General features: G+C 53.1%; 1 protein-coding gene across 1 annotated transcript in view; it reads left to right on the top strand.

Annotated features, from left to right (window-relative positions):
- Positions 1–676: 676 nt before the first annotated feature.
- kmt2a (lysine (K)-specific methyltransferase 2A) overlaps positions 677–25,725 on the top strand; it is a gene marked incomplete at its 5' end in the record, with an annotated part of 50,800 nt that continues 25,751 nt past the window's right edge. Inside the window, 16 exon segments of the mRNA XM_084453975.1 lie at positions 677–922; positions 10,702–10,777; positions 11,003–11,579; positions 11,581–11,785; positions 11,787–11,986; positions 11,988–12,015; positions 12,181–14,268; positions 15,108–15,285; positions 16,771–16,996; positions 20,072–20,136; positions 20,409–20,981; positions 23,349–23,665; positions 23,770–23,916; positions 24,641–24,739; positions 25,033–25,153; positions 25,451–25,564. Coding sequence (XP_084310101.1) covers positions 677–922; positions 10,702–10,777; positions 11,003–11,579; positions 11,581–11,785; positions 11,787–11,986; positions 11,988–12,015; positions 12,181–14,268; positions 15,108–15,285; positions 16,771–16,996; positions 20,072–20,136; positions 20,409–20,981; positions 23,349–23,665; positions 23,770–23,916; positions 24,641–24,739; positions 25,033–25,153; positions 25,451–25,564 — 5,260 coding nt within the window.

Raw genomic sequence — 25,725 nt, forward strand, 5'->3', positions numbered from 1 at the left:
TGAAGAGTGCACAGGGGAAAGGATAGATAATCCAGATGGAACTCAAGGTTACTTAACCTCGTTCCAGGGATTACTGGCTCATTCATTGGTTCGTTTTTAATTGGCATCATGCCAGTGGGCGTGGTATATGTAAATGAGATTATTAAAACTGGTAAACCCTGCCTTCACACCTGTTTTCTCTGTTTAATCAGGCAATGCTGGAAGTTTGAGTCCAGGTGAGTGATGTCGTGATCGTATCAGCGAAACTTACACCAAGATCCTTGCTTGCATCCTGTTCTTATTCTAGTAGACTTAATAAAGATAATTTGATTATGTGTGTAATGCGTGTATTTAATCTGATTCAGAAAGTTCATCATGCCTCCGGTTCCTGAGCAGGTTCTGGGAACTGGCTGTGGTAGTTCGTTGAATGCATAGGCCGTTCACAGCAGTAACACTGGCGGTTTGACTGAGGCACTTTTCCCGGGGTAAAGCCCTGGAACATGTTTTACATCCAGCCACTCGGTCTGGATAGGAACACTGCTGGAGAATGCATTGTCGGGGCATCGCGATTTCAACCCTGTAACATGCATAATGGCATTTTCATCCATTGGAGAGTAGAGGATGTGTGTGTGTGATGCTGGTTTAGGTGTCCGCCCACTGACTTGTCTGATCGGAGAGCAGGCAGGCAGAGTGTAAAATGGCGCACAGCTGTCGGTGGCGGTTCCCCGCTCGGCCCGGAGGGAGCAGCAATTCGGGCACCGGGAGGAGAGCGGGCCGAATTCGGGTCACTGCCTCCCTCCGACCGGGCACGGGGACTCACCCTAACACGACCGGGCTCGGACCTGGGTTTGATGCTGCGTTACAAGTGTCCTCTGCCATCGGTAGCAACCTGCAGAAATTTCGGGATGTTTTGGGGGAGTCGAGTGGTTCCAGCAGTGGGGAGGTAAGCAAAGGACCAGCCTGCTAGAGGCAGATGACTAGTCAGTAACGTTAACATAAGGTTACCACCTCTTGCTGTAAGTTGGTTAACACGAGAGCTAGCTAGCGTAGCCGCATCTCGAAGAGTTTGACGTCTCCTGCTGCCAGCTTGAGAAGTGAACTTGCTATCTGGATGGCTATCTATCTAGTACCAGACAACTTTTAGGAGCTAGCTAGCTAACTTGGCTAGCAAGCTTGTTAGATAGCTCGCTGGCCTTTAGCTAGTCTAGATGCATTCATCAAGCCAATCAAAATGATTCTCGTGCAGCTAACGTTAGCTAGCGAGCGTTAGCTTCCTAAGGATTTGTAAGAAAGTACTAGCTAACGCCGTTAGCTAGCACTAGATAGTTAGGCTAGCAATTTCAGATAGCTAGCTAACATTAGTTAACAGTGGGAGTCTTAACGATCACATTTATCATGTGATAACGATAACTTATTCGCATTTATCTTAACGTTAGCCAAGTTAGTTTTGAGGGATATCATGGTTGGTTCGTTGAGATGGCTAGCTAGGGGTCTCCCCAACATGTCAAAAGTGGAAAGGTTTCCGAGAGCCTTGTTTTGAGGGTCCGTTGTACTGGGCAAGGTGCAGAGATGACTGGGTCGACTCGTCTAGTTGGAAAAGCTAGTTCATAAATATCAGTTAACGCTAGTTAGTTTGTTCCTAGCACTAGCTATTTTGGCTGGCTAGCTAGCACTAACGTTGGTGTGTGTCTGGTGTCATTTGGTATCCAGCAGGACCCCTAGTTGGCGATGCTTGAAAACAAAACATGTAGCTAACAGTTAGCTAGCGGATCTGCAAGAAAACACACTTGTGTGGTCCGCACTTGTGCCGATAACTATTCTCTTGATTTAAATCTGTTGAATTTGCTTAACGCTAACTACTAGGGTAAAGTGTGTGTGTATGTGTATATATATATATAGCGATCAACCGTTATAATTTATTTGAAGTGCTTATTGCTTTAGCCAAGCCAAGGAGCAGCTAGCTGCCACTGCCAGGTGTCGACTGTCTTCTAACAGGCTTCTTCAGCAATATAGCGCCCGCCTGCTGACTAGCTATAACGTGTTAGCTTTCCAGCAGCTGCTAGCTAGCTAACATCCCAATGCCAATTTCTGTGCCTGCAGTAGCCGAAAGTATTAATCTTAACTGGCAGGAAGACTGCATGGACTTGTTTTTTGACTACTCCAATAATAAGCCAGCCAGCAGCTCCCCAAGCTTTGTAGTTGTGATTGCACTGCCAGTGTGTACCCAAGCTAGCTATTATTGCTACCATGCTACGCACTACGCCACGCTAGCTACGGGAGCTCTTGCTGATGCATACTAGGAAAATGGGAGGTGGACATGTTTTCACCCTCTCAACACAGTGCGTAGTATCAAAATAATGTCGGAATCGCTGTGGCTACTTGCGGAAGACCTGTGCCAGAACCGCGTTTGCCTGAACAAGATGTAACTAGGTCTAAAGGGCTTTTCATCCGAGTGCATGAGTGCGTTTTGCTAGTATTATTGCATTGTAGGAGTGTGGTACTTGACAGAGTGCTCGCAAGGCTACAATAACAACGAGGCTCTTGACGGACCTTGTGATGTGGGGGTGTGTTCGCTTTAGCGAACTACCATCTTCCTCCCCATGATGAGCACGCGTCCGTTGCAGTGGGAGTGGATCGTGCGCGTTTACCACGAATCGGTCATGGATGTTAATGTGAAATACCCACTGATTGTAAACATGGTTTTACGCTTTGTTTATTGTGTTCTATTTCAAGATGTATTGAAGCGTCCGTCCCGCTAAACGGCTGCACAGTACAGAGTGTTCTATCGTGTTTTGATCTTTGATTGGTCCGCATTAGGTTACATGCGTTTATGCAACGTTCCTTCCGGCCTCCCCAGCGGTCTCTAGTACATTGAGACAGTGTCAGTCTCGGCTTATATCATGTTCAATTTACATCCTACAGGGATTCAAGTATAATATTGCCCTGTCGACTTCTAGACATGAGAATGTAAGCAGTGCATTAAGCCATATGGTAGGCTGTGGTAGTAGAAGTATAGTGTAAAGTGAGTGTGTCCCACGGCCTCAGACACAGGAGTGAGGGGAGAGGAGCAGCTTTAGATCTGCTCTGCTCCTCCTCTGTGGAGGGACAGCAGGGCAGATGTCCCAGCTCAGGGATGGAGGGACACAGCATGGTGGTTCTATTGAGAAGGGAAGTTGCGCCTGGCCTGGTCCGGTCTGGCCTGCAGAGCGATTGAGGGATTGTTCTGGCTCACTGTAGCCTGCTGGGCCCACGGACCAGCCTGCAGCCGGACACTGCTCCTCCTCCACACACACACACACACAGAGCTCTGTCTGAGGCAGAGAGCAACTTTTCTTCTGACAGCTGCCACTTTGGAATAGATTAGGGAAGCCTATTGGGAGGGCTCAAAAGGGGTCTTGTATGCTGTTGTTGTCCAAATAGAGGCATTTGCTGCTGCATGTTGAAAATCCATCTTCCTGGTTTCCAGCCAAACTGTGGTATTTGTGTTTAGTGTCCGGGCCTCATCACTGTCAGTGTTGACTTTTAGGAGAAACGACAGCCTTCCTCCACCTCATTCTCCTGCCGGGGTCCCTGGCCAGCCCTCCTCCACCTCATTCTCCTGCCGGGGTCCCTGGCCAGCCCTCCTCCACCTCATTCTCCTGCCGGGGTCCCTGGCCAGCCCTCCTCCACCTCATTCTCCTGCCGGGGTCCCTGGCCAGCCCTCCTCCACCTCATTCTCCTGCTGGGGTCCCTGGCCAGCCCTCCAGCCCTGCTCCTGACTGCTCCCAGATTAAGTCCAGCATTTAGCTAATCGCTCATACAGACGTGCAGGCAGCTGAATGGACTACCGGGGGCCCGGCTCGGCTCTGCCCCACTGGGCTTGCATAACTGGTGTGTTTGAGTGGAAGGACCCTAGTCTAGCAGGTGTCTGGCCAATTTACATGGATCCCCCTCCCCACCTCCTCCCTCCCCCTCCCCCAGACAGCGTGTGGATGGGAGGAGGAAGCTTTGTGTCTTCCTCTATTCAACCCCTCCTAAAGTGCATGCGGCTGGGAGAGCGCAGGCAGAGGCATCAAAGGCTGGGGGGGAACCTCCCTCCCCCGGGGGGCAGGCGGGGGGCAGGGGGGGGATTAGTCACAGGCCCTCCCAGCCTGAGCTACCACTGGCGGGCAAAGGGCTTTCACCTCCGCCTGAGAGAAAGGCGACAACTGTGTGTGTGCCCACCCCCCCACACACAGAGACTTTATGTCCCTTATTGCACCTCACAGAAGGCGTGTCATCCTCAGCCTTTGTTTTGAGGAAGTCTGTGGTATGAGCTGGCCTGCCTGTCTCTCTCTCCCTTTCCCTGTCTATCTCTCCCTGTCCCCGCCCGTCTCTCCTTGTCCCTGCCTGTCTCTTCCTGTCCCTGCCTGTCTCTCTCTCCCTCTCTCCCTCCCTCCCTCCCTCCCTCCCATTAGCTTCTCTCTGATCCGGCCTGTCTGTGTCTCACTGTCCCTGTCTGTCTCCCTTTGCTCCTGCTTGTCTTTCTGTGTCTCTGTCCCTGTCTCTCTGCATTACTGTCTGCCTGTCTCTCTCTGTCCTTGTCTGTGTCTGTCCTTGTCTGTATCTATCAGTCCCACCCTGCGGTTTTCTCTCTGTCCCTGCCTGCCTGTCTCTCTCTGTCCCTCCCTGCCTGTCTGTGTCTTGGGTTCTCTAGGTCCAGGGCTTTCCTGTCTCTGTATGTGGGAGGTTTTGAAACGTGAGCCATCAGTCAACAGCAACACCACTAGCCTGCATCTCCCTCTCTAGGACCAGGTGCTGGTTAGCTGTGTGCTGCCTGGCTAGCTGTGTGCTGCCTGGTTAGCTGTGTGCTGCCTGGCTAGCTGTGTGCTGCCTGGTTAGCTGTGTGCTGCCTGGTTAGCTGTGTGCTGCCTGGCTAAATGTGTGCTGCCTGGTTAGCTGTGCTGCCTGGCTAGCTGTATGCTGCCTGGCTAGCTGTGCTGCCTGGTTAGCTGTGTGCTTCCTGGCTAGCTGTGCTCCCTGGCTAGCTGTATGCTGCCTGCCTAGCTGTGCTGCCTGGTTAGCTGTGCTGCCTGGTTAGCTGTGCTGCCTGCAGGTCTCAGCTTGGGGTCTCTCTTCCACTAGAAACATACCAACATTTTGGTGTGACACCATCAGGCTAGCTGACAGAGCTTCCTCCCAGGCTAACCCTCATTGATTTGTTTTCCTAGATCTCTAGCCACCTAGCGTCAGGCGGCCTATGATGACTCACACGCTTGTGGGCTTGGAGGAGGAATGTGACATCAGAAGGGCATACTACAGGATGATGTCATCATCATCATCACACAGGTTCCTGGAAGAGGCCATTCGGCCGGGCAGGCAGGCATGTTCCTGGGCAGCTCAGCAGAGGGGGGCTTGTTAGAAATAGACCCGTGTGTTTCAGATGGGGAGGGACTGCTGAGAGCCAGAGACTGTTGTGAGAGGAGAGGAGCTGTGTTTCATACCAGAAAGTTGCCCCCTCCCCTCCGTCCCTCTCATCCTCATTTACTTCAACGTGTCTGAGGGAACTGTTCATTTCCCAGCAGGACTAGCCTCCCTCCTCCTGGTTTGAGGTAAGGCTAAAGACAAGTTTTCAGCCTTGACTTATTTTCTATTCTGACCTGCGTGCTCAGCCTACCCTGTCTTAGTCCGGCCCCTGTCCAGTCCTGGCCTAGCCCTGATCCTCCTATCACACCTGAGAAGAGGAGGGAACAACTTTCTGAAATGGAACCCAGCCCTCAGTTCCCCTCTGCACCACAAGAACATACAGAGAGGCTGAGAACCTGTCAAGAACATACAGAGAGGCTGAGAACCTAACAAGCCTGATGTGTGTCAGGAGTATTTCTATGTGGGGGTCTAGGGTTAGGATAAGGTCAGGAGTATTTCTGTGTGGGGGTATAGGGTTAGGGTTAGGATAGGGTCAGGAGTATTTCTGTGTGGGGGTCTAGGGTTAGGGTTAGGATAGGGTCAGGAGTATTTATGTGTGGGGGTCTAGGGTTAGGATTTGGATAGGGTTGCGAGTATTTCCTCCATGTGGTTAAGGGTTCTAGTGATGCCTGCCTGAAAGCTGTGTGCGTGTGTGCGTGCTCCTCATCATACGTACAGTGAAGTGATCTTAATAACCTCGGCCCAAAGATGAAAGCTCTTTGAGTTACAAAGCAGCAGTCAGTCGCCTCGGAGGGAGGGGGGGAGACGGTTAACGAGTCGGAGAAAGACAGAGACAGCCGTTCAGAACTGTCCCCACATCCGGCGCGGGGACAGGCCCAGGGAGCAGATATTAACATACTGCTGCTTGTTGTACTCACTTCCTGTGTTGAGCAGCTCTGTCTCCTCACCGCTACGCCAGGGCAGGTGTCACACAGCAGCAGGAAGCCTGTTCAGAGGTGACATTCAGCAGCCTGCTGAGAGCTGTTCACCAGCAGAGAGGGAGTCGGGGGGGGGGGGGGGGGGGAGAGAGAGGGAGTCGGGGGGAGAGAGAGGGAGAGAGAGAGAGGGAGTCGGGGGGAGTAGTAGACATGTACAACTACAGTAGCCTATTTCTCCTCCTCAACTCTCTCTCCTCCCCTGGGAAAGATAGAAAATAGAAACCAGGATACTACACTACCTCTCCCTCTCTCCACCTCTCTACTTCATATACCCTGCCTCCAGCCTGCTCCTCTCCCTCCCTCTCTCCCTCTCTCCCTCTCTCTCTCTCTCTCTCTCTCTCTCTCTCTCTCTCCCCCCCCCCCCCGACTCCCTCTCTCTCTTTCTCTCTCTCTCTCTCTCTCTCTCTCTCTCTCTCTCTCTCTCTCTCTCTCTCCCTCTCTCCCCCTCCAGCCTGCTACCCTCCAGCTCTGTTCTACTACAGGCTAACCCTAATCCTACAGGCTACAGCTACATCAACCACTGTTTACTACGAGTAACCTGCCCTCTACCCCACCCTGCCTCTCTCTCTCTCTCTCTCTCTCCCTCCCTCCTTCTCTCCCCCCTCTCTCTCCCTCCATCTCTCGCCCCCCCTCTCCCCCCTCTCCCCCCTCTCTTTCTCCTTCCATCTCTCTCTCTCCCTCCATCTCTCGCCCCCCCTCTCTTTCTCTCCCTCCCCCATTATATCTCTCTATCCCCCCCTCTCTCTCTCCTTCCATCTCTCTCTCTCCCTCCATCTCCCCCCTCACTCTCTCTCTCTACCTCCCCCACTATATCTCTCGCCCCCCCTCTCTCTCTCTACCTCCCCCACTATATATCTCTATCCCCCCCCCCTCTCTTTCTCTCTCTCTACCTCCCCCACTATATCTCTCTACCCCCCCCCCCTCTCTCTCTCTACCTCCCCCACTATATCTCTCTATCCCCCCTCTCTCTCTCTCTCTCTCTCTCTACCTCCCCCACTATATCTCTCTATCCCCCCCTCTCTCTCTCTCTCTACCTCCCCCACTATATCTCTCTATCCCCCTGCCCTCTCCATTGGAACAAGGTGGGGGGGGTGTAGTACGCGCGCGCGTGTGTGTGTGTGTCTGTGTGTGTGTGTGTGTGTGTGTGTGTGTGTGTGTGTGTGAGAGAGAGAGAGAGAGAGAGAGAGAGAGAGAGAGTGTGGCTGGTTGTGTGTGGGCGCCTTGTTTGGATAGAGATCTAGTCTGCTACTGTGTGTGTGTGTGTGTTCGTTCGTTCGTTCGTTCGTTCGTTCAGGCCCAACCTTCGCGCGTCGCCTTGTCGTCCCTGGAGACCGGCCTGCTGCACCATGTGGTCAACATGCTGCTCCCTCCTCATCCCTCCCTTCTCCTCATCCCTCCCTCCTCATCCCTCTCTCCCCCTCATCCCTCCCTCGTCCTCATCCCTCCCTCCTCATCCCTCCTCATCCCTTCCTCATCCCTCCCTCCCTCCTCATCCCTTCCTCCTCATCCCTCCCCCTCATTCCTCCCTCCTCATCCCTCCTCATCCCTTCTTCCTCATCCCTCTCCCACCTCCTCTTCCTTCTACCCTCCCTTTCTGCATCGTGCTCTTTCCTCCCCTCCTTTTCTCTCTCCCTCCTTCCTCCTCTGTCCTTCCCTCCCTCTCTCTCTCCCTCCATCCTCCTCTGTCCTCCCCTCCCTCTCTCTCTCCCTCCATCCTCCTCTGTCCTCCCCTCCCTCTCTCTCCCTCCATCCTCTTGTCCCCCCCTCCCTCTCTCTCTCCATCCTCCTCTGTCCACCTCCCTCTCTCTCTCCCTCCATCCTCCTCTGTCCACCTCCCTCTCTCTCTCCCTCCATCCTCCTCTGTCCTCACCTCCCTCTCTCTCTCCCTCCATCCTCTTGTCCTCACCTCCCTCTCTCTCTCCCTCCATCCTCCTCTGTCCTCCCCTCCCTCCCTTCCTCCGTCTCTCTCTCCCCCCTCTCTCTCATGTTGTGTGTTGTTTATTTCTTGCGGTGGCGGTCACACGTAGGGGGGGTGTTTGTGGGTCGGGGGGAGGGGCGAGTGTGCCTGACGTCAACGGGGGGGAGGGGTGTGTTTGCGTGTGCCTGCCTGCGAGCGTGTCTGTGTGTGTGTGTGTGTGTGTATGCGTTCGCGCCTGTGTGCGAGCATGCTTGTGTGTGTGTGTGTGTGTGAGTGTGTGTGTGTGAGAGAGTGTGTGAGAGAGAGTGTGTGTGTGTGTGTGTGAGAGGGCTTGCGCCCGTGGGCTGAGTGCCTGAGCTGTGATGTCACTGAGAGCTCCTCACGCTGTCAGCGACTCGGAGCTGCCCCATGCTGCCCCCCCCTCCTCCGCCCCCCTCCCCCTGCTCTGCAACAACACCTACCAGCCTGGGAGGGAGGAGGAGTGGGGGGCGCTGGGTGATCTGCAGGGAGGAGGGGGGGGGGGGGGGGTGCTGGGTGATCTGCAGGGCTCTGCTCATGCCTGGCTCCGTCACGTTACCGGGAGAACCGCTTGGCTCGGATCCACACACACCCGGTACGGTACAGGGTTAGACGGACCCCGCACGGACCCCATACAGACCCCATACGGACCTCTGCGTGTTGATGGAGAAGGAATTGTGAAGGAAATGTTGCATTACTTTCTTCTACAGTATACTGGATAAATAAAGTTGGATCGATGAGATATGATTACTAGGCCATCCCTGCTAGGATCCTGCCAAAACACCAGTCTAATTAGTGTGTATGTGAGCGTGTGTGCGCGTGCGCGCTTAAGCCAGGTGTCTGTATACACTGTGTGGGTACTGTGTGTGCGTGCGCGCGCGCTTAAGCCAGGTGTGTGTGTGTGTGTGTCAATGATGTGGTGTGCACCAGTTAGAGACAGAGAGTGTGTACTAGTCTTAGACAGCAGAGCGAGAGATGTGTGTGTGTGTGTGTGTGTGTGTGTGTGTGTGTGTGTACACCAGTCTTAGACAGCAGCTGCTCCACAAACTGGTCCAAGGGGACTCGCTTTGACTGCAGCCCCGACTCACAGCTATAAATAAAGATGAAATGACATGCCCCCCTCCACTCCCCCATCTCTCTCACACACACACACACACCCTGCACGAGGGAGGGCCACACAAAGGGCTGGCAGAGTGGAGGGGACCTGGAGATGCTGATCCCCGCCCTCAGGGCATCTGGATGGGGCAGGGAGGGCAGAAGGGGGCAGCAGGGCTGATAGTAAGCCTGTGTTTACAGGACAGACTGAAAGATTAGAAACACACACCCCATGTCCATGCTCCGTGTGTGCGTGTGTGTGTGCGTGCGTGTGTGTGTGTTTGATGTGGCTGGTTGAGACCGCTCTCCCTGCATGAGACTAATCAGCTTATTGTCCGGTTCTCTGGACAGAGCAGCCCGTCTCCTGGAGCTGCTGGGTTAGGAGTAGGACTAGGGCTAGCTAACCCGGTTCTGAGGGTTAGGACTAGGGCTAGCTAACCCGGTTCTGAGGGTAAGGGTTAGGACTAGGGCTAGCTAACCCGGTTCTGAGGGTAAGGGTTAGGACTAGGACTAGCTAACCCGGTTCTGAGGGTAAGGGTTAGGACTAGGACTAGCTAACCCGGTTCTGAGGGTAAGGGTTAGGACTAGGACTAGCTAACCCGGTTCTGAGGGTAAGGGTTAGGGGACTAGGGTTATATTGTGGTTCTCAGATGGAGGATGCTGCCTGCGTGTGGGAGGGAGAGTTTCTGTAGGTGGGAGAGAGAAAGTGTGTGTGTCTGCGCTCGTGTGTGGGAGTGAGGGAGTGTGTGTGCATGTGTGTGTGTGTCTGCGCTCGTGTGTGGGAGCGAGCGAGGGAGGGAGTGTTTGTGTGTGTGTGTGTGTGTGTGTGGGGGGGGGGTCTTTAGGCACCTCATCATGACAGCAGAGGGAATGGAGAGAGGAGAGGAGTGAGTCAGCAGCACAGAATGAGATTAAACACACTCTACACACACATGCACACACACACACACACTCTCCACACACACATACACTCTCTACACACACACACACACTCTCTACACACACATGCACACACACACTCTCCACACACACATACACTCTACACACACACACACATACACTACACATACACACACACACACTCGCTCACCCACGCACACAGAATCATTATGCAGTGGTGGGACTTTGGAGAGGAGTCAGTACATGAGTGTGTTCAGTTTGAAGATGAGTCAGAAGGACGTCTGGGCCAAGTCTCAATCTGACTGGTTACTGGTCCCCGCCCTCCCTGCCGTGGCAGGAAGTGACCTGCATCACCTGTCTTGTGGCAGGAAGTGACCTGTGTGATCTGTCTTGTGGCAGGAAGTGACCTGTGTGATCTGTCTCCTCCAGGAAGAGGTGTTTGGTGGTTTTGGAACAGTCAGCGAACACAGAAGAATACAGAGTCCAGCCGCACGGCCCGCGGAAGGTGAGCTGGCACATCCACACACACGCTCGTGCGAGCGAGCCAGTGTGTGTTTTTGGTGGTGCATGCATGATTTTTTTTACATTTTGATTGATTTGACCATCTGTCTGAGCCCCTGCTGTGTGTGTGTGTGTGTGTGTGTGTGTGTGTGTGTGTGTGTGTGTGTGTGTGTGTGTGTGTGTGTGTGTGTGTGTGCGCGCGCGTGTGCGTGTGCGTGCGCGTTCCCAGGTCCTCCATGGCAGGAGAAGAAGCCCCGAGGCCGGCCCCCCCGGACGCTGACCGCCCAGAAAGCGGCATCGGGCGTCCTCCCCCCATCCTCCTCCTCCTCGCCCTCCTCCTCCTCCTCCCCCAGCCAGGTCCGGCCGGAGGCCCCGGAGGGGCCGAAGGTCAAGCGTCTGCCGGGCCGACCACCGGGGTCCGGGGAGAAGAGGAGGGGCCGTCCCCCGGCGTCGACGGCCCCCCAGAGAGGCTGGCCCCCTGGGGAGGAGGAGGAGGAAGAGGACAGAGACAGGACGCTGCTGGGCTCCATACAGCAAGTTGACCCCGACGGGGGCAAAGGCCGCGACCCCAAGCTGACCAGGCTGAAGCGTCTCCGAGAGGTCAAGCTCAACCCGCTCAAGACCCGCCTCCAGGCCATGGCCAGAAAGGTGGCTGCGCCGGCCGCGCCGCGCCGGAGACGAGGCAGACCGCCCTCCGCCGAGCGCCTCAAGGCCCAGGCCGCCGCCGCCCCCGCTGGCCAGGAGGGGAAACACAAGGCCTTGCAGGATAGAGACACGGAACCCCCCCTGAGCCCCGAGCTCCCCTCCCCCCCCCGCCTCCCCCCCGGCCTCCCCCTCCCCGTCGCGGCTGGGCCGGCCCCTCGGCCTCCGCCAGAGCCCCCGCCACGTCAAGCCCATCCGCATCGTCCCGCCCTCCAAGCGCACGGACGCCACCATCGCCAAGCAGCTGCTGCAGCGCGCCAAGAAAGGGGCGCAGAAGAAGAAGCTGCTGGAGAAGGAGGTGGGGGCGGCGCCGGGGGCGGGGGGGGGGCGGCGGCGGCGAGGGCGGGATCCGCAGGCGGCGGCGGACGCAGCTGAAGAACATCCGGCAGTTCATCATGCCGGTGGTCAGCACCGTGTCGCTGCGCATCATCAAGACGCCCAAGCGCTTCATCGAGGACGAGGGCAGCTTCGGGGCGCCGCCGCCGCACATGAAGATGGCGAGGCTGGAGGCCCCCCCATCCTCCGCCGCCGCCGCGCCCCCCCCCGCCGCCATCCTCCTCCTCCGCCAACTCCTCCCCCTCCCCGACCCCGGCCCCCGCCGCCTCCTCCGCCTCCAACTCGGGGGCCGCTCCCGTCGACTCCGCCGCTCCTCCCCCTCCTCCTTCTACTCCTCCCCCCGGCCCCGCCCCCGGCGCCCATCCCCCGGCCCCCGGCCTGCTGGCCAACAACAACAACGGCGGCGGTGGCGCCACCAACGGGCGTTTCAGCAGCAGCGCGGCGTCCTGCGGGTCCCTGTCCCAGCACTCGTCCCAGCTGTCCTCGGCCGAGTCCTCGCGCTGCAGCAGCCCCAGCCTGGACGACTCCTCCTGCGACTCCCAGGCCTCGGAGGCCACGCCCCCCCCGTCGGAGACCGACGTGGTCGAGCGCCGCCGCCTCCGCCGCTCCCCGTCCCCGCAGGGAGAGGCGCACGCCTCCCGGCCCCCCTCCCCCCCCTCGGAGCCGGAGGTCCCGGCAGAGCGCGGCCGGAGGGGGCGCCGTGCCCTGGGGGCGGGCCGCGGCGGCGTGGGGGGGCGTGGCCGAGGCGTCCTGACCAGCGGAGGGAAGAAGGCCATCATCAGCCCCGCCACGGGCGTCCTGATGTCGTCCTCCGCCCTGGCCGCCTCCCAGCAGGCCTCGTCCTCCGCCGCCTCCTCCTCCTCCTCCCCCCCGCCTCCCCCGCTCCTCACCCCGCCTCAACCCCAGTCCGCCCCTTCCTCCAACGCGGGCGAGCACCACCCCCAGTCTCCCTGGATCCTGCCCCACCCCCTCCCCACCTTCCTGGCGCCCGGCTCCCTGCAGGAGAAGCGCGGTGGCGGCGCCAGCAGGTCCATCCTGAGAGAACCAACCTTCCGCTGGACGTCCCTGTCCCGCTCCCAGCAGCACTACTTCTCCTCAGCCAAGTACGCCAAGGAGGGCCTCATCAGGAAGCCCGTCTTCGACAACTTCCGCCCCCCGCCCCTGACGGCCGAGGACGTGGGCCTGATGCCCGGAGGGGGGGCCGGGGCGGCCCCGGTGGGGGGTTTCCCGGCGCCGGGAGGGGGTTCTGGGGCAGGCTCCCGCCTCTTCTCCCCTCTCCACCACCACCACCACCAGCATCCCTCGGCGGCGCGGTTCGAGGCGCCCCCCCTCCAGAAGCGCAGCCCCCTGCTCCGTGCCCCGCGCTTCACCCCCAGCGAGGCCCACTCCCGGATCTTCGAGTCCGTCACGCTGCAGTCGTCGTCGGGCAGCAGCCCCGGGTCCCTCTCCCCCCTCCAGACCTCTTCCAGCCCCGGGCGCTCTCCCAGACGCCGGAGGAGGCGCACCCTGCCTACCCTGCGCAGCCAGCCGCGCTCCCCCTCGCACTCCATGACCAGGCGAAGCAGTCAGTCCGGGGGCCAGGTGGCTGGGAGGAGGCCCTCAGATCTGTCCAGGCTGGCGGGCTCCCCGTCCAGCTCTCTGCCTGTGGCGGGGGCCGGGGTGGGGGTGTCCTCCAACCCTCTAGCCACTAGTGCCTTAACACCCGCCTCCTTCAGCACCTTCTCCGGGCCCGGGCCCCTGGGCCTAGCCCCCCACGCAGCCCCGGACGGAAGGAGAGCAGCCGCCAACACAGTCTCTTCCTCCCTCTCCTCTTCCTCCTCCCAGCTCTTCCCCCGGTTTGCTTCCGGCCCCCAGGAGTCCGGACGGGGAGGAGGAGGGGGGAAGGGGGGCCGGGAGAGGAGCGTCTCTGCCTCCAGAGAGCCCGCCCCCAAGGAGAAAGACAGAGACCCCGAGAAAAGCAGGGAGCGAGAGAAGGAGAACAAGAGGGAGGAGAAGAAGGAGTGGGAGAAGAGAGGGAAGGGCGCCACGTCAGACGCCTCCAGCCTGTTCTCCGTGGAAGGGAGGGAGGCGGATGAGTGTCTGTCATCCCTTGCTCCCAAAAAGACCCCCGGCAGGAAGAAGCCGCTGTCTGTGGACTCCTCCTCCACCGAGGCTCCTCCCACAGACCGGGGCGTGCTCCATTCGCCTACCCCTCCCTCCCTGGCCAAGGGCCGCTTGACTAAGAAGGGCAGGCCTTCAGAGAAGGGCCCGGAGACCGAGCTGGGGGACAAGGAGAGGGAGAAACCCAGCGCCCCTGCCCAGGCCCCGGCCCCCTCCCTGGGTTCCATGCTGGCCCATGCTGAGAAGCAGCCGGTGGCTGACCAGAGAGTGGCCGGCCTGCTGAAGAAGGCCAAGGACCAGCTGTTCAAGATCGAGAAGAGCAAGTCCCTCAAGTCCCCTGACCAGCCTAAAGCCCAGGTACGTAGATCTCCCTTCCTCTCCATCTCCTCCTCTTCTTCCTCTCCTCTAACATCATCCTCATCTTCCCCCTCTTTCTTTCTATATTTCTATCTTTCTATAGTTGTGTTATCCTTGGTCATTTGGTCAAACACCGTGTTTGACCAAATGTGGGTTTGTGTGGTCAACACACAAACACAGATTTTCAATGTCTCTTCATACACTCACCAACAGAGACTCCGGTATCGTGATTGTAACCGTAAACATTTGTGACAGTGTTGGCAGACTGAAACCAGAGAGCAGGAAGTCCCAGGAGTTACGTTTATGAGGGGATGTCCCAGAAAGGGGGTTATAGTCTCAGAATAGGGGTTGGGGAATTCTGGCAGCTTCATGCATTATGCAGCTAGAAGCTCAGAGACGCTTCTGAAAGTACTTTCGGATCAACCTGACAGGAACTGCCTGTGTGTCAGTGTGTGTGCGCGCGTGTGTGTGTGTGTACTTTGGATGGCCAAGGTAAGCTAGTGTGTGCTTCAGATGTCAGTGTGGAGATACATCCACACCGTTGAAGATGGTAATGTACCTCGTAGACCTGAGATCCCCTCTGCTCCACTGTAGCAAACACTAACATGGTCCTCTACACACACACACACACAAACACACACACACACACACACACACACATGTTCCTCTGTACACACTTGACTTGAGTACCTGTTGGTTTTGATTGATGGACAGTTTGGTGCAGAAGGAGACGGATTGGTGCAGAAGGATCTTGATGTTACTTTGGCTGTCGGAGGAAGTGTCCCTCTGCAACTGCTGTTGTTGATGCGTTGTTTGTTTGTTTGTTTGTTTGTGTCCAGGGTCAGGAGAGTGACTCGTCCGAGACGTCTGTCCCCGGTCCTCGTATCAAACACGTGTGTCGGCGCGCAGCGGTGGCTCTGGGCCGGAACCGGGCGGTGTTCCCTGACGACATGCCCACCCTCAGTGCCTTGCCCTGGGAGGAGAGAGAGAAGATCCTGTCTTCCATGGGGAACGATGGTGAGAACTTTACTAGAACCAGAACTACACCAGGACCAGATCTATTACTAGACCAAGACTAGAACCAAAGCCAGATCTAGAACTAGAACCAGATCAAGGACCACTGAACCAGGTCAGAATCAAAACCACCAAGCTAGACTGAAGGTCTAACTCTTTATTGGTCTGGGTCCTGGGCCATGGCCCCTACTGAAGGCAGGTGGACCTGAACCAGGGTCCTGGGCCATGGTCCTTACTGAGGGCAGGTGGACCTGAACCAGGGTCCTAGGCCATGGCCCTTACTGAGGGCAGGTGGACCTGAACCAGGGTCCTGGGCCATGGTCCTTACTGAGGGCAGGTGGACCTGAACCAGGGTCCTGGACCATGGCCCTTACTGAGGGCAGGTGGACCTGAACCAGGACTTCTGTGTGAATCTGGACCGTTGTGTGCGAAAACTAGTCAACTAGCAGACGAGCTAATGCAGTGAGCCTGGCCATGCACCTGAACACGCACAGTAAGCCTGGCCATGCACCTGAACACGCACAGTGAGCCTGGCCATGCACCTGAACACGCACAGTGAGCCTGGCCATGCACCTGAACACGCACAGTGAGCCTGGCCATGCACCTTAACACGCACAGTGAGCCTGGCCAAGCACCTGAACACGCACAGTTGCTCCCCAGGAGGAGACACAGGGGCTGTAGCTGATTATGCCATGCTATGCTATGCCAGTACATCACTGAAAACACCAGGGAAATATTTACTCAGGCTTTCTCATCCACACCTGCCCTCTCTTGGGTATCAGTCAATGAGCTTGTAGATCATTTAAATTCTAAAATTACAAATATTATTGATGCCATTGCGCCCATTAAGGTGAAGGTGGTCTCTGGTAAGAAACGATCTCCATGGAGAAACGCCACGCTGGTCAGAATAGAAATAAGAGTGTCAAAAATCTGAACGCAGGGGGCAAAAAACATATCTCCATGCTCATTATGACATCTATAAAGAGAGACTTCACATTTATAATTTGGAGCTGAGAAATGCACGGCAGTCTTTCTTTTCTGACATCATCACCAAAAACAATAATAATGCACATGCTCTGTTTGCCACTGTCAATAGACTAACAAACCGTTTAAATCACGACCGAAGACTTTTCTTTTTGCCGCTGCTTTTTCTTAAACTAAATAATTATTAATTCGTACACTGCACTGTAACTTTTATTCCTGTATTTTATTTTTCCTGCATTTAGTTTTAAATGTCTTTTTTGCATTTCGTTTTATATTACCTTTTATGTGTTGTTATGTTTCTTGCACTTTGTCTTGATGCTTTAAATGTCTTATGTTAAACTCTTTGAATTGCCTTGTATGTGCTATACACATGTGCTATACAAATAAACTTGCCTATGCCAAGCCTGGGGCCCTGGGATAGCTCAGAGCATCGGTTGGTTTTGCACCGTCCGTCTCTGTAAAACACTGACTCAGCTCCTGTCCATGGACTTCCTGCCTCTCTAGACAAATCATCAGTGGCGGGATCGGAGGAGGCGGAGCCACAATCCCCACCCATCAAGCCTGTGACCAGACACAAGGCCCTCCAGGAAGCCCCTCCCAGGAAGGGGCGTCGGTCTCGCCGCTGCGGGCAGTGCCCAGGCTGCCAGGTGCCCGAGGACTGTGGCGTCTGCACCAACTGTCTGGACAAGCCCAAGTTCGGAGGACGCAATATCAAGAAGCAGTGCTGCAAGTGAGTCTGACTGGGGTGGATCACTCTGTCCTGTCCTGGGGGTGGATCGGTCTGTCCTGTCCTAGGGGGGGGGGGGGTTCTGTCCTGGGGGTGGGGGGTGGTCTGTCCTGTCCTGGGGGTGGGTCTGTCCTGTGCTGGGGGTGGATTGGTCTGTCCTGTACTGGGGGTGGGGGTCGGTCTGTCCTGTCCTGGGGATGGGTGGGTCTGTCCTGTCCCTGGGGGTGGTGGGGGGTCTGTCCTGTCCTGGGGGTGAGGGGTGTCTGTCCTGTCCTGGTGGTGGGGGTCTGTCCTGTGCTGTCCTGGGGGTGGTGGGGGATCTGTCCTGTCCTGGGTGTGGGGGTGTCTGTCCTGTCCTGGGGGTGAGGGGTGTCTGTCCTGTCCTGGTGGTGGGGGTCTGTCCTGTGCTGTCCTGGGGGTGGTGGGGGGTCTGTCCTGTCCTGGGTGTGGGGGGGTCTGTCCTGTCCTGGGGGTGGTGGGGGGTCTGTCCTGTCTTGGGGCTTGGGGGGGGGGGTCTGTCCTGTCCTTTCCTGGGGATGGGGGGGGTCTGTCCTGTCCTGGGGGTGAGGGATGGGGGGGTCTGTCCTGTCCGCGAGATTACTTTTCGCAACCCAGTTTAGCAAGAACACCATAGAGTTTAGGGTTAAGTTTAGGGTTAGGGTGAGGGTCAGGTGTAGGGTTAGGGGTAGGGTTAGGGGTTAGGGTTAAGTTGAGGGTTAGGGTTCTTCCTTAACCCTAAACTCAATGGTGTTATCGCTAATTAAAAGTTATCGTTATTGCGAAATGCGTAGACGCGTCCTGTCCTGGTGGTGGGGGGTCTGTACTGTCTGGTTTCAAAATATTCTGATGTCCAGGCTGAGCTTTATCTGTGTGAGATAACGTCAGACTAGTCTTGTGTCGGTGTGCGTGTGTGTGTGAGTGCGTGCGTGCGTGTGCGTTTGACCCAAGGTTATTATAGTTAACGAAAACTAACTAAAAAATGAAAACTAGGTGTGAAAAAACATTTTAGTTAACTGAAATAAAAAATAAAAAGTAGAGTTTACAAAAAACTAGGGCTGCACAATTAATCGTAATCGCGATTATAACCTCCATAACCACCCTGCAATTAATGTGATTAATAATTTTGCTTTGAATTGAGTGTGCTAGGACTACACAGACGAATCACAGGCGCTTATGCTGTCTGACCAATCACATGCATTCCCGCTGAGAGCGCTGTGCGCTCAGCAATTTCACAAATTTCACAAAGTGTCACAAGAGTACCCGCAGCCGTGAGTAGAGAATAAATGAGCGAAAACGAGGTAAGTGAGTTAGTAACAAGAAAGGGATCAACGTCCGTGATTTGGGAGCATTTTGGTTATTATATATTAAAATTGTATATTAAATATTAATCTCAATTATTAATCAATTTTTAAGCAAATAATCGCAATTATTATGTTTTGTCATAATCATGCAGCCCTACAAAAAACGATAACTAGCTAAAATAGGGATGTGCGCTACTAGTCGTTTAAACGACTAAACGGTGCAGCTTTTGCTAGTCGTTTAAGAAATAAGTTGATTAAACGAAATATAATAGAATTAGATAAAAATAAAAATATTTATAAAAAGACTTAAATAATTTGTCACCTCATTCATTCATCTGCGCAATCCCTATTGTTTATGCTGCGTTCCTTTTGTATGGGAGCTCCGGATTTGGCGCCTATACGCATAATACGTAGCCTATCGTCTGACATCCGTGGTCTTTAATATTATAGTCATTTAACTTATTCTATTCAGTGATCATGGGGGGCACGGCACATTGCCACTAAAGTGTGCTCATATTAATTAATGTAGCCTAATCATTTGGTTTGTGAAAGTCAAGACGTGACGGAAATCTGTGCAACAATAGGCTATGACTAGATTCCAAGAGGCGCGCTCGCTTTCACAGCCTAATTGCTGAGTTGAACTCTGAAGGAGGCAGACCATTAAATTTGCAAAACATAGGTTTATGCATACTAATATACATCCAAGCAACTGTCACAAAGTTTTTTAAATAGCCAAACCATACTTGGAGCGAGATGCGCAACGAGTGAAAATTGGCTCCCGCTGAATGTTGATTAGAAAGATGGAGGAACTGTATTGCAGACACGCAGGTCCATATAAAACATTATATTTGCACAGTAGGCTATTATTTCTTTCACTTTATAATTTGCATCATTCTTTGTGGACCAATGTTTGAATAAATTTGCCTTCGAACGTTATTGCCCTCTCTGACATCCGCGGTCTTTATGTGAAATCTAGTTTTAGCCTACTGAAACATTACAGGCTATAGGCTAGCCTACTCTTCTTCAATTAAACAAAATAAATCACATTGATATCTTTGCTAAGTAATAAGTTGTAAGGACAGGCTGAACTACTGTTTTGCACTGGCAAACAAAGGAGTGTGACAGCCCTGCGCAACACGTGCAAATTGGCTGCCACTGATTGGTTGGGAAACATCAAGAATAGTCATGCATCTTAGCTAAATCTTTCTAAATAGCACTTGTTGTAGAAACTTGGGAATCCTGTTTTTTAGTCGTGTTATCGGTTACAAAACCACCGTCTAGTCCAAACCAAATAGTCGCTGCGCACATCCCTAAACTAAAACTGTATTGTGTGTTTACAAAACTAACTAAAATAAACTAAAATTATTGAGAAAATGTCCTTAGTTTTAGTTTTTTTCATTTCATACATAAGCCTAGTATTTTGGGTGGATATGAAATCTATCCTCCATTTTTTTTGCTGTGCCCCTGCGCAGAAGTAATCTGACGTTCGCCAGATGGTTTGTTTCACACGGAGTGAAATAATGTGAGCTCACAAGATCAGGATGGTCTCACGAGGCTAGCGCAGAAGAAAAAAAAACTAAAACTAATAAAAACTAAACTAAAACGAAGCATTTTCAAAATATAAAAATGAAACTAAACTAGCAAACCTGCTTTAAAACTAATCAAAACTAAACTGAAATTGAAAACAAAAAGTTAAAACGATATAAAAATAAAAACTAATGAAAAAAGCAAAACTATTATAACCTTGGTTTGACCACGTCTCTCCTCTTCGCCCCAGGGTGAGGAAGTGTCAGAACCTCCAGTGGATGCCTTCCAAGATGTTCCTCCAGAAGCAGGGGAAAGGTCAGCATCTATCTCCCTCTCTCTCTCTCTCTCTCTCTCTCTCTCCCTCCCTCTCCCTCTCTCTCCCTCTCTCTCTGGCTCTCTCCCTTTCCCCCTCTCTCTCCCTCTCTCTCTCTCTCCCCCCTCTCTCTCTCTCTCTCTCTCTCTCCCTCCCACCCCTTCTCTCTCTCTGTCAATTCTCTCTCCATCCTCCTCACTTGCTGCCATTGCTCTCTCCATGGTGGCGCCCCGTGGAGTTGTGGAGTGAAGCTCCTCTCTGTTTCCTCCTCCAGGCAAGAAAGACAAGAAGAAGAACAAGCTGTCAGAGAAGAAGGAGGGGCTTGTGAAAGGGCCAGTCACTGAGTCCGGCTTTAAACCGGCCCCGTCCATCCTGAAGGAGGAGCCTCCTCGTAGGAAGAGCGAGACTCCTCCCCCGAAGGCGGGCGAGGAGAAGCCGAGCCAGATGCCATCCCAGCAGTCGTCCCCGCCCTCCCCCCCAACCCCGCCAGAGCCCCCCCTGCCCCCTAGCTCTGCCCCCGCCCCGGAGCCCCGTCAGACCCCTGCCCTCCCCAACACGGCCAGTAAGAAAGGACAGAAGCCCCAGCAGCCCACCCCTCCCTCCTCCTCCTCCTCTTCTTCCTCCTCCTCCTCTAGTTCTTCCTCCTCCTCCTCTTCCTCCTCTCCATCCCAGAACTCCCCGTCTCCTCTGACCCAATCCCAGCCCCCCTCTCAGCAGCAGCGGCGGCCCTCGCCCAATCAGGCGCCGCCAAAAAAGGAGGCTCCGCCCAAGTTCCCGCCTACTGAACCCAAGAGGAAGTCCCAGCAGCAGCAGCAGCCGGGCCTGGCCACACCCCCCCCAGACACAGGTCAGAGAACCCTCTGCTGTTGGGGGGCAGATCCTAGAGTCTTTGATTTCTTGTGCTCCAGGGACTTGGATGGACCCGTGTTCGCTGGTTGGCTGGTCGGTCTGTTCATTAGTCCGTCACACGTACCAGAGTCGCCACCTGAGGGCGCTGCCACAGTTCTTTCTTCCCCATTCCCAAGTAGAGATGTAACGATAACCGGTATAGTGATAAACCGCGATACAATTTGATTAAATTTATCGCGATACAATTTGATTAAATTTATCACGATAAAATTAACATTAAAATCCTGTTTGATTACCGCGCTTTGAAAAACTCACTAAATAAGATATGTAAATACTGTCCAGCATCAGTCAAAGTTGTCTTTGACTGATGCAGCAGTCTCCAAGACGCATTATTTTAATGTTTATTCAAACAAAAAGTGAGTCACACTTTACAATAAGGGTCACAAAAAACATTAGTTAACTGTTAACTAATGCTTATTTAGGGTTAGGTTAGGTTACTAATGTTAATTAATACCTTAGTTATGGTTAGGTGAGTTAACCTTAGTTAACAAATAACAGTAAATGGTTAATAGACATTAGTTAACTGTTACTTAATGCTCAATAATGCATTAACTAATGCTTATTAATGTACCCTTATTGTAAAGTGTTACCAAAAAGTGCTAAGTGTTGCTAATTTTATTTATGATTTTCAATATAAAACTTGGTGAAAAGATTTCACTGTCTGTATCAGTATTTTATTTTTTTACATTTTCAGCACATTTTAACAATACCGCGATAATACTGATAACCGTGATAATTTTGGTCACTATAATTGTGATGTGAAATTTTCATACCGTGCCTATCTCTATTCCCAAGCACATCTTTCTTTGTACATTAAAAAAACAATGCTTGTGTCCAGGGCTTAATAACGAAATAATTTTTCAATCGGTTCGCTCCGAGCAGAACCAGCATATTTAACGTTTCCGTTCTCGTTTTCCGCCACCAACATAGCGTTCCTGAACCGGTTAAGAACGAAAAATAACGTTCCGTTCATCATTCTGGGGGTGTTAGCCTATTAAGATTCTATAGGCCTACAGTATTTCTTGTAAGGTATAATCAACAAGTCTAGGGTTGTGGTGGCCTTATTCCCAACAATATTAGCCTTGATGTGTGCTGTAGTGTAGCCTTGTTGATTATCTTACAAGAAATACTCAACATTAGTCCTATTCCCGTATGCCCTTAATCCACACCGTAAACTATGTGCAGGTGTATCGTAAATCATCATCATAGCTCATCATCCTTTTAAAAAATATTTTCTTGTACTGTTGCTGCAAGCTATTTTATTCTGCGCCTGTAGGCCTATTATTTGTTTTTATTTCGTTTTAGAATGTTTTATGTTATTTATTTATTATGTATTAACTTATGTCTTGCCACCTACCTGTACAGCACTTTGGCTCGACCACAGTCATTTTTAAATGTGCTCTATAAATAAAAATATTCTCTTGTGGCGATACACATTTCAGAGACATCCACCAGACCAGGCTTGTATGCCTATACGACAATAAATATAATTTAGTGCAAAACATTTAATAGGCCTATCTCTTGATCACTAGGCCGATAAAAAGCCCTTACCTGACTGGAAGTTATAGCCATTCAACGGAGCGCTTCGTTAGGCCTACTCGTGGCCTATTCAGACGGCACTAGGCCTATATGGTATAGGCTACGACTGTATCCACACGCTAATAATCTCTAACCATACCATAAACGTATGAACTAGGCTATAGTGTGTTGTTGTAATATCTAAATCTCTTCATTTCGCTAAGCAAGCATTTAAGATCCCGACTGTGAAATAACAGATTTAGGGGCCTAGGCTACATTACAAAAACAGGACAAGATGTAGGCTACAAATTTAATACATTTAATTTAGCCTATTCGGCCATAAACGGCTCAGCTTTTTTATCTTTTCTTCTTTTTTTAAATAATTTAATTTATATAGGCCTACTACAAAGAATGAAAAAATAACGTTATTAACCGGTTTTAAAGATTTCAAATGAACGTTTCTGTTCTGGAACAATTAAAGACCATTTCGTTTTCGTTCCTGTTTCTGTTCCTCATAAAATACCGTTCGTTTTCGGTTTTCGTTTCCATTCCTTGAACCGGTTCGGAGCCTTGCTTGTGTCTCAGTAAAAGTAAATGTAAAGTAGTCTATTCTACTCAGTCTTCTAATCTATTCTACTCAGGAGGCCATCTACTTTCTAAACGCAGAGTTCAGAGCGTGAGGCGTTCAGCAGTTCCCTTTCCCCCCCATGAAGATCATCACACTGAGGTGGTTCTATGTATCTCTCAGCTTCTCTGCTCAGTGTAACACTGTTATCTGTCCCAGCAGCCCCAGAGGCCAAACAGCAGAAGAAGCCTCCGCCTCCCGGCTCACTGCCCCCTGCCCCCCCCTCCAGACCCAGGCAGAAGGAGCGGGAGAGGCCCCTGGCCCCCAGCAGCAGGCCTTTAAACTGGCAGAGCACTCCCTCGGGGGGGCGGGCCTGGGCCCGGGGCCCCTGCGACGGAGTGCACCGCATCCGACTGGACTTCCAGCGCGCCGCTGACCCGGACAAGGTGTGGCAGGCGGGCGGGCTCAGCCTCGTTACCACGTCGCCCATCACGCCGCGCGCCATCTGCTTCCTGTGTGCCAGCAGTGGCAACGTCGAGGTGACACACACACACGCGCTCCCACTCATACACACTCGCACTCACACTTTCCCACTCACACTCATATACACACTTTAACCTCTTCCTCTCCTCTCCTCCTGCAGTTTGTGTTCTGTCAGGTGTGCTGTGAGCCCTTCCACCTGTTCTGCCTGGGGGAGGCAGAGCGCCCTCTAGAGGAACAGAGAGAGAACTGGTGCTGCAGGGGCTGCCGGTTCTGCCAGGCCTGTGGCCACCAGCGCCAGGAGACCAAGGTGAGCAGTACAGCGACAAATCATCTGTCTGGGGTCTGGACCGCCCGGTGGCTCGGGTCCGTGGGGGTAGATTCACCATAGATTATATAGATGGAAGGTTCTATGTTAAAGATGATGGTTCTCCTCTTCACAGGGACTATTATCAAACTGCAGTAGATGCATTCTCTGTTGGTTCTGTTTTGAGATTTTCCAGTTATTAGTTCATTCTTGAGTGATTTGGTCCGTGGCTGAGTGGGACTGTTCAGATCATGCAGAGCTGAACACAGCAGCTACTTCTTCTGAAGCGCCTGGAAACCTGGATGGTGGTGAATGCCTTCTGCATTGCCTGATGGAAACAGCCATCCTGCATAATAACCACCCTGCTGAGGTCAGCCTGGCTGTGGCGGCTGTCTCTCTCTCTCACCACAAGGGAGGAGAGGAAGGAAGAGAGGAAGGAGGAGAGGAAGGAGGTCATCAGGCTCACGGAGCTCTGAGGAGAGAGAAGAAGAAGAAAGTCAGGTCTATTTAAAACACATCAAGAACATATTCAGCTCTCTAACCTGCCTCCTCTCGGCCTCCCTCTCTCCCTCTTCCTCTCTTCTCTTCCCCTCTTCTTTCTCTCCTCTCTATCTACCCCCCCTCTCTCTCTCTCTCCCTCTTCCTCTCTCTCTCTCTCTCTCTCTCTCTCTCTCTCTATCTCTCTCTCTCTCCCTCTCTCTCTCTCTCTCTCTCCCCCCCCCTGCAGCAGCCCCTGCTGGAGTGTGATAAGTGTCGTAACAGCTACCACCCAGAGTGCCTGGCCCCCAACCACCCCACCGCCCCCACCAAGAAGAAGAGGGTCTGGGTATGCAACCCCCCTCCTCCCCCTCCCTCCCTCCACACACACCTCCCCCGTCCTCTCCTTCTTATTTGCCCAGGGACTGCGGGTGGAAATTAGCTGTTTTAGCTATAACCTTGTACAGTGCATCTCTCCCTATTCTATAGGGTAAATGTCTACTGTACCTTGTCCCTGTCTTAAAAATAAATAAAAATCAATCAATCAATCACAGCAAGAGATGTACAACTAACAACCTGTGTGCGTGTGTGTGCGCGCGTGTGTGCGCGCGCACGTGTGTGTGTGCGTGCGTGTGTTTCCAGGTGTGCACCACGTGTGTGCGCTGTAAGAGTTGCGGAGCCACCAAACCGGGGAAGTCGTGGGATGCCCAGTGGTCACATGACTTCTCCCTGTGTCACGACTGCGCCAAACTTTTCGCTAAAGGTGAGACACAACGGCAGCACAGAACTACGGCCATGGCTGGAGAACGGTGTAATTAGAACTACAGGACCTATAATTCATTGCTAATTATATCCATTAACCCTGGTGATCTGTGTTGATGCTGTGTTGATGTGTTGCCGCTGTGTGTGTGTGTGTGTGTGTGTGTGTGTGTGTGTGTGTGTGTGTGTGTGTGTGTGTGTGTGTGTGTGTGTGTGTGTGTGTGTGTGTGTGTGTGTGTGTGTGTGTGTGTGTGTGTGTGTTGCCGAGGTAACTTTTGCTGGTTGTGTGTGTGTTGCCTAGGTAACTTCTGTCCGCTGTGTGATAAGTGCTACGATGACGACGACTACGACAGCAAGATGATGCAGTGCGGTCGCTGTGAGCACTGGGTGCACGCCAAGTGTGAGAACCTATCAGGTGAGAGAGAGAGATTGAGAACCTATCAGGTGAGAGAGAGTGAGTGAGAGAGAGAGAGAGCCTATTAGGTGAGAGAATGAGAGAGAGAGATTGAGAACCTATCAGGTGAGAGAGAGAGAGAGAGAAAGAGAGAGAGATTGAGAACCTATAAGGTGAGAGAG

The sequence above is a fragment of the Borostomias antarcticus genome (assembly GCF_949987555.1).
Source record: "Borostomias antarcticus genome assembly, chromosome: 1".
Lineage (NCBI taxonomy): Eukaryota > Metazoa > Chordata > Actinopteri > Stomiiformes > Stomiidae > Borostomias > Borostomias antarcticus.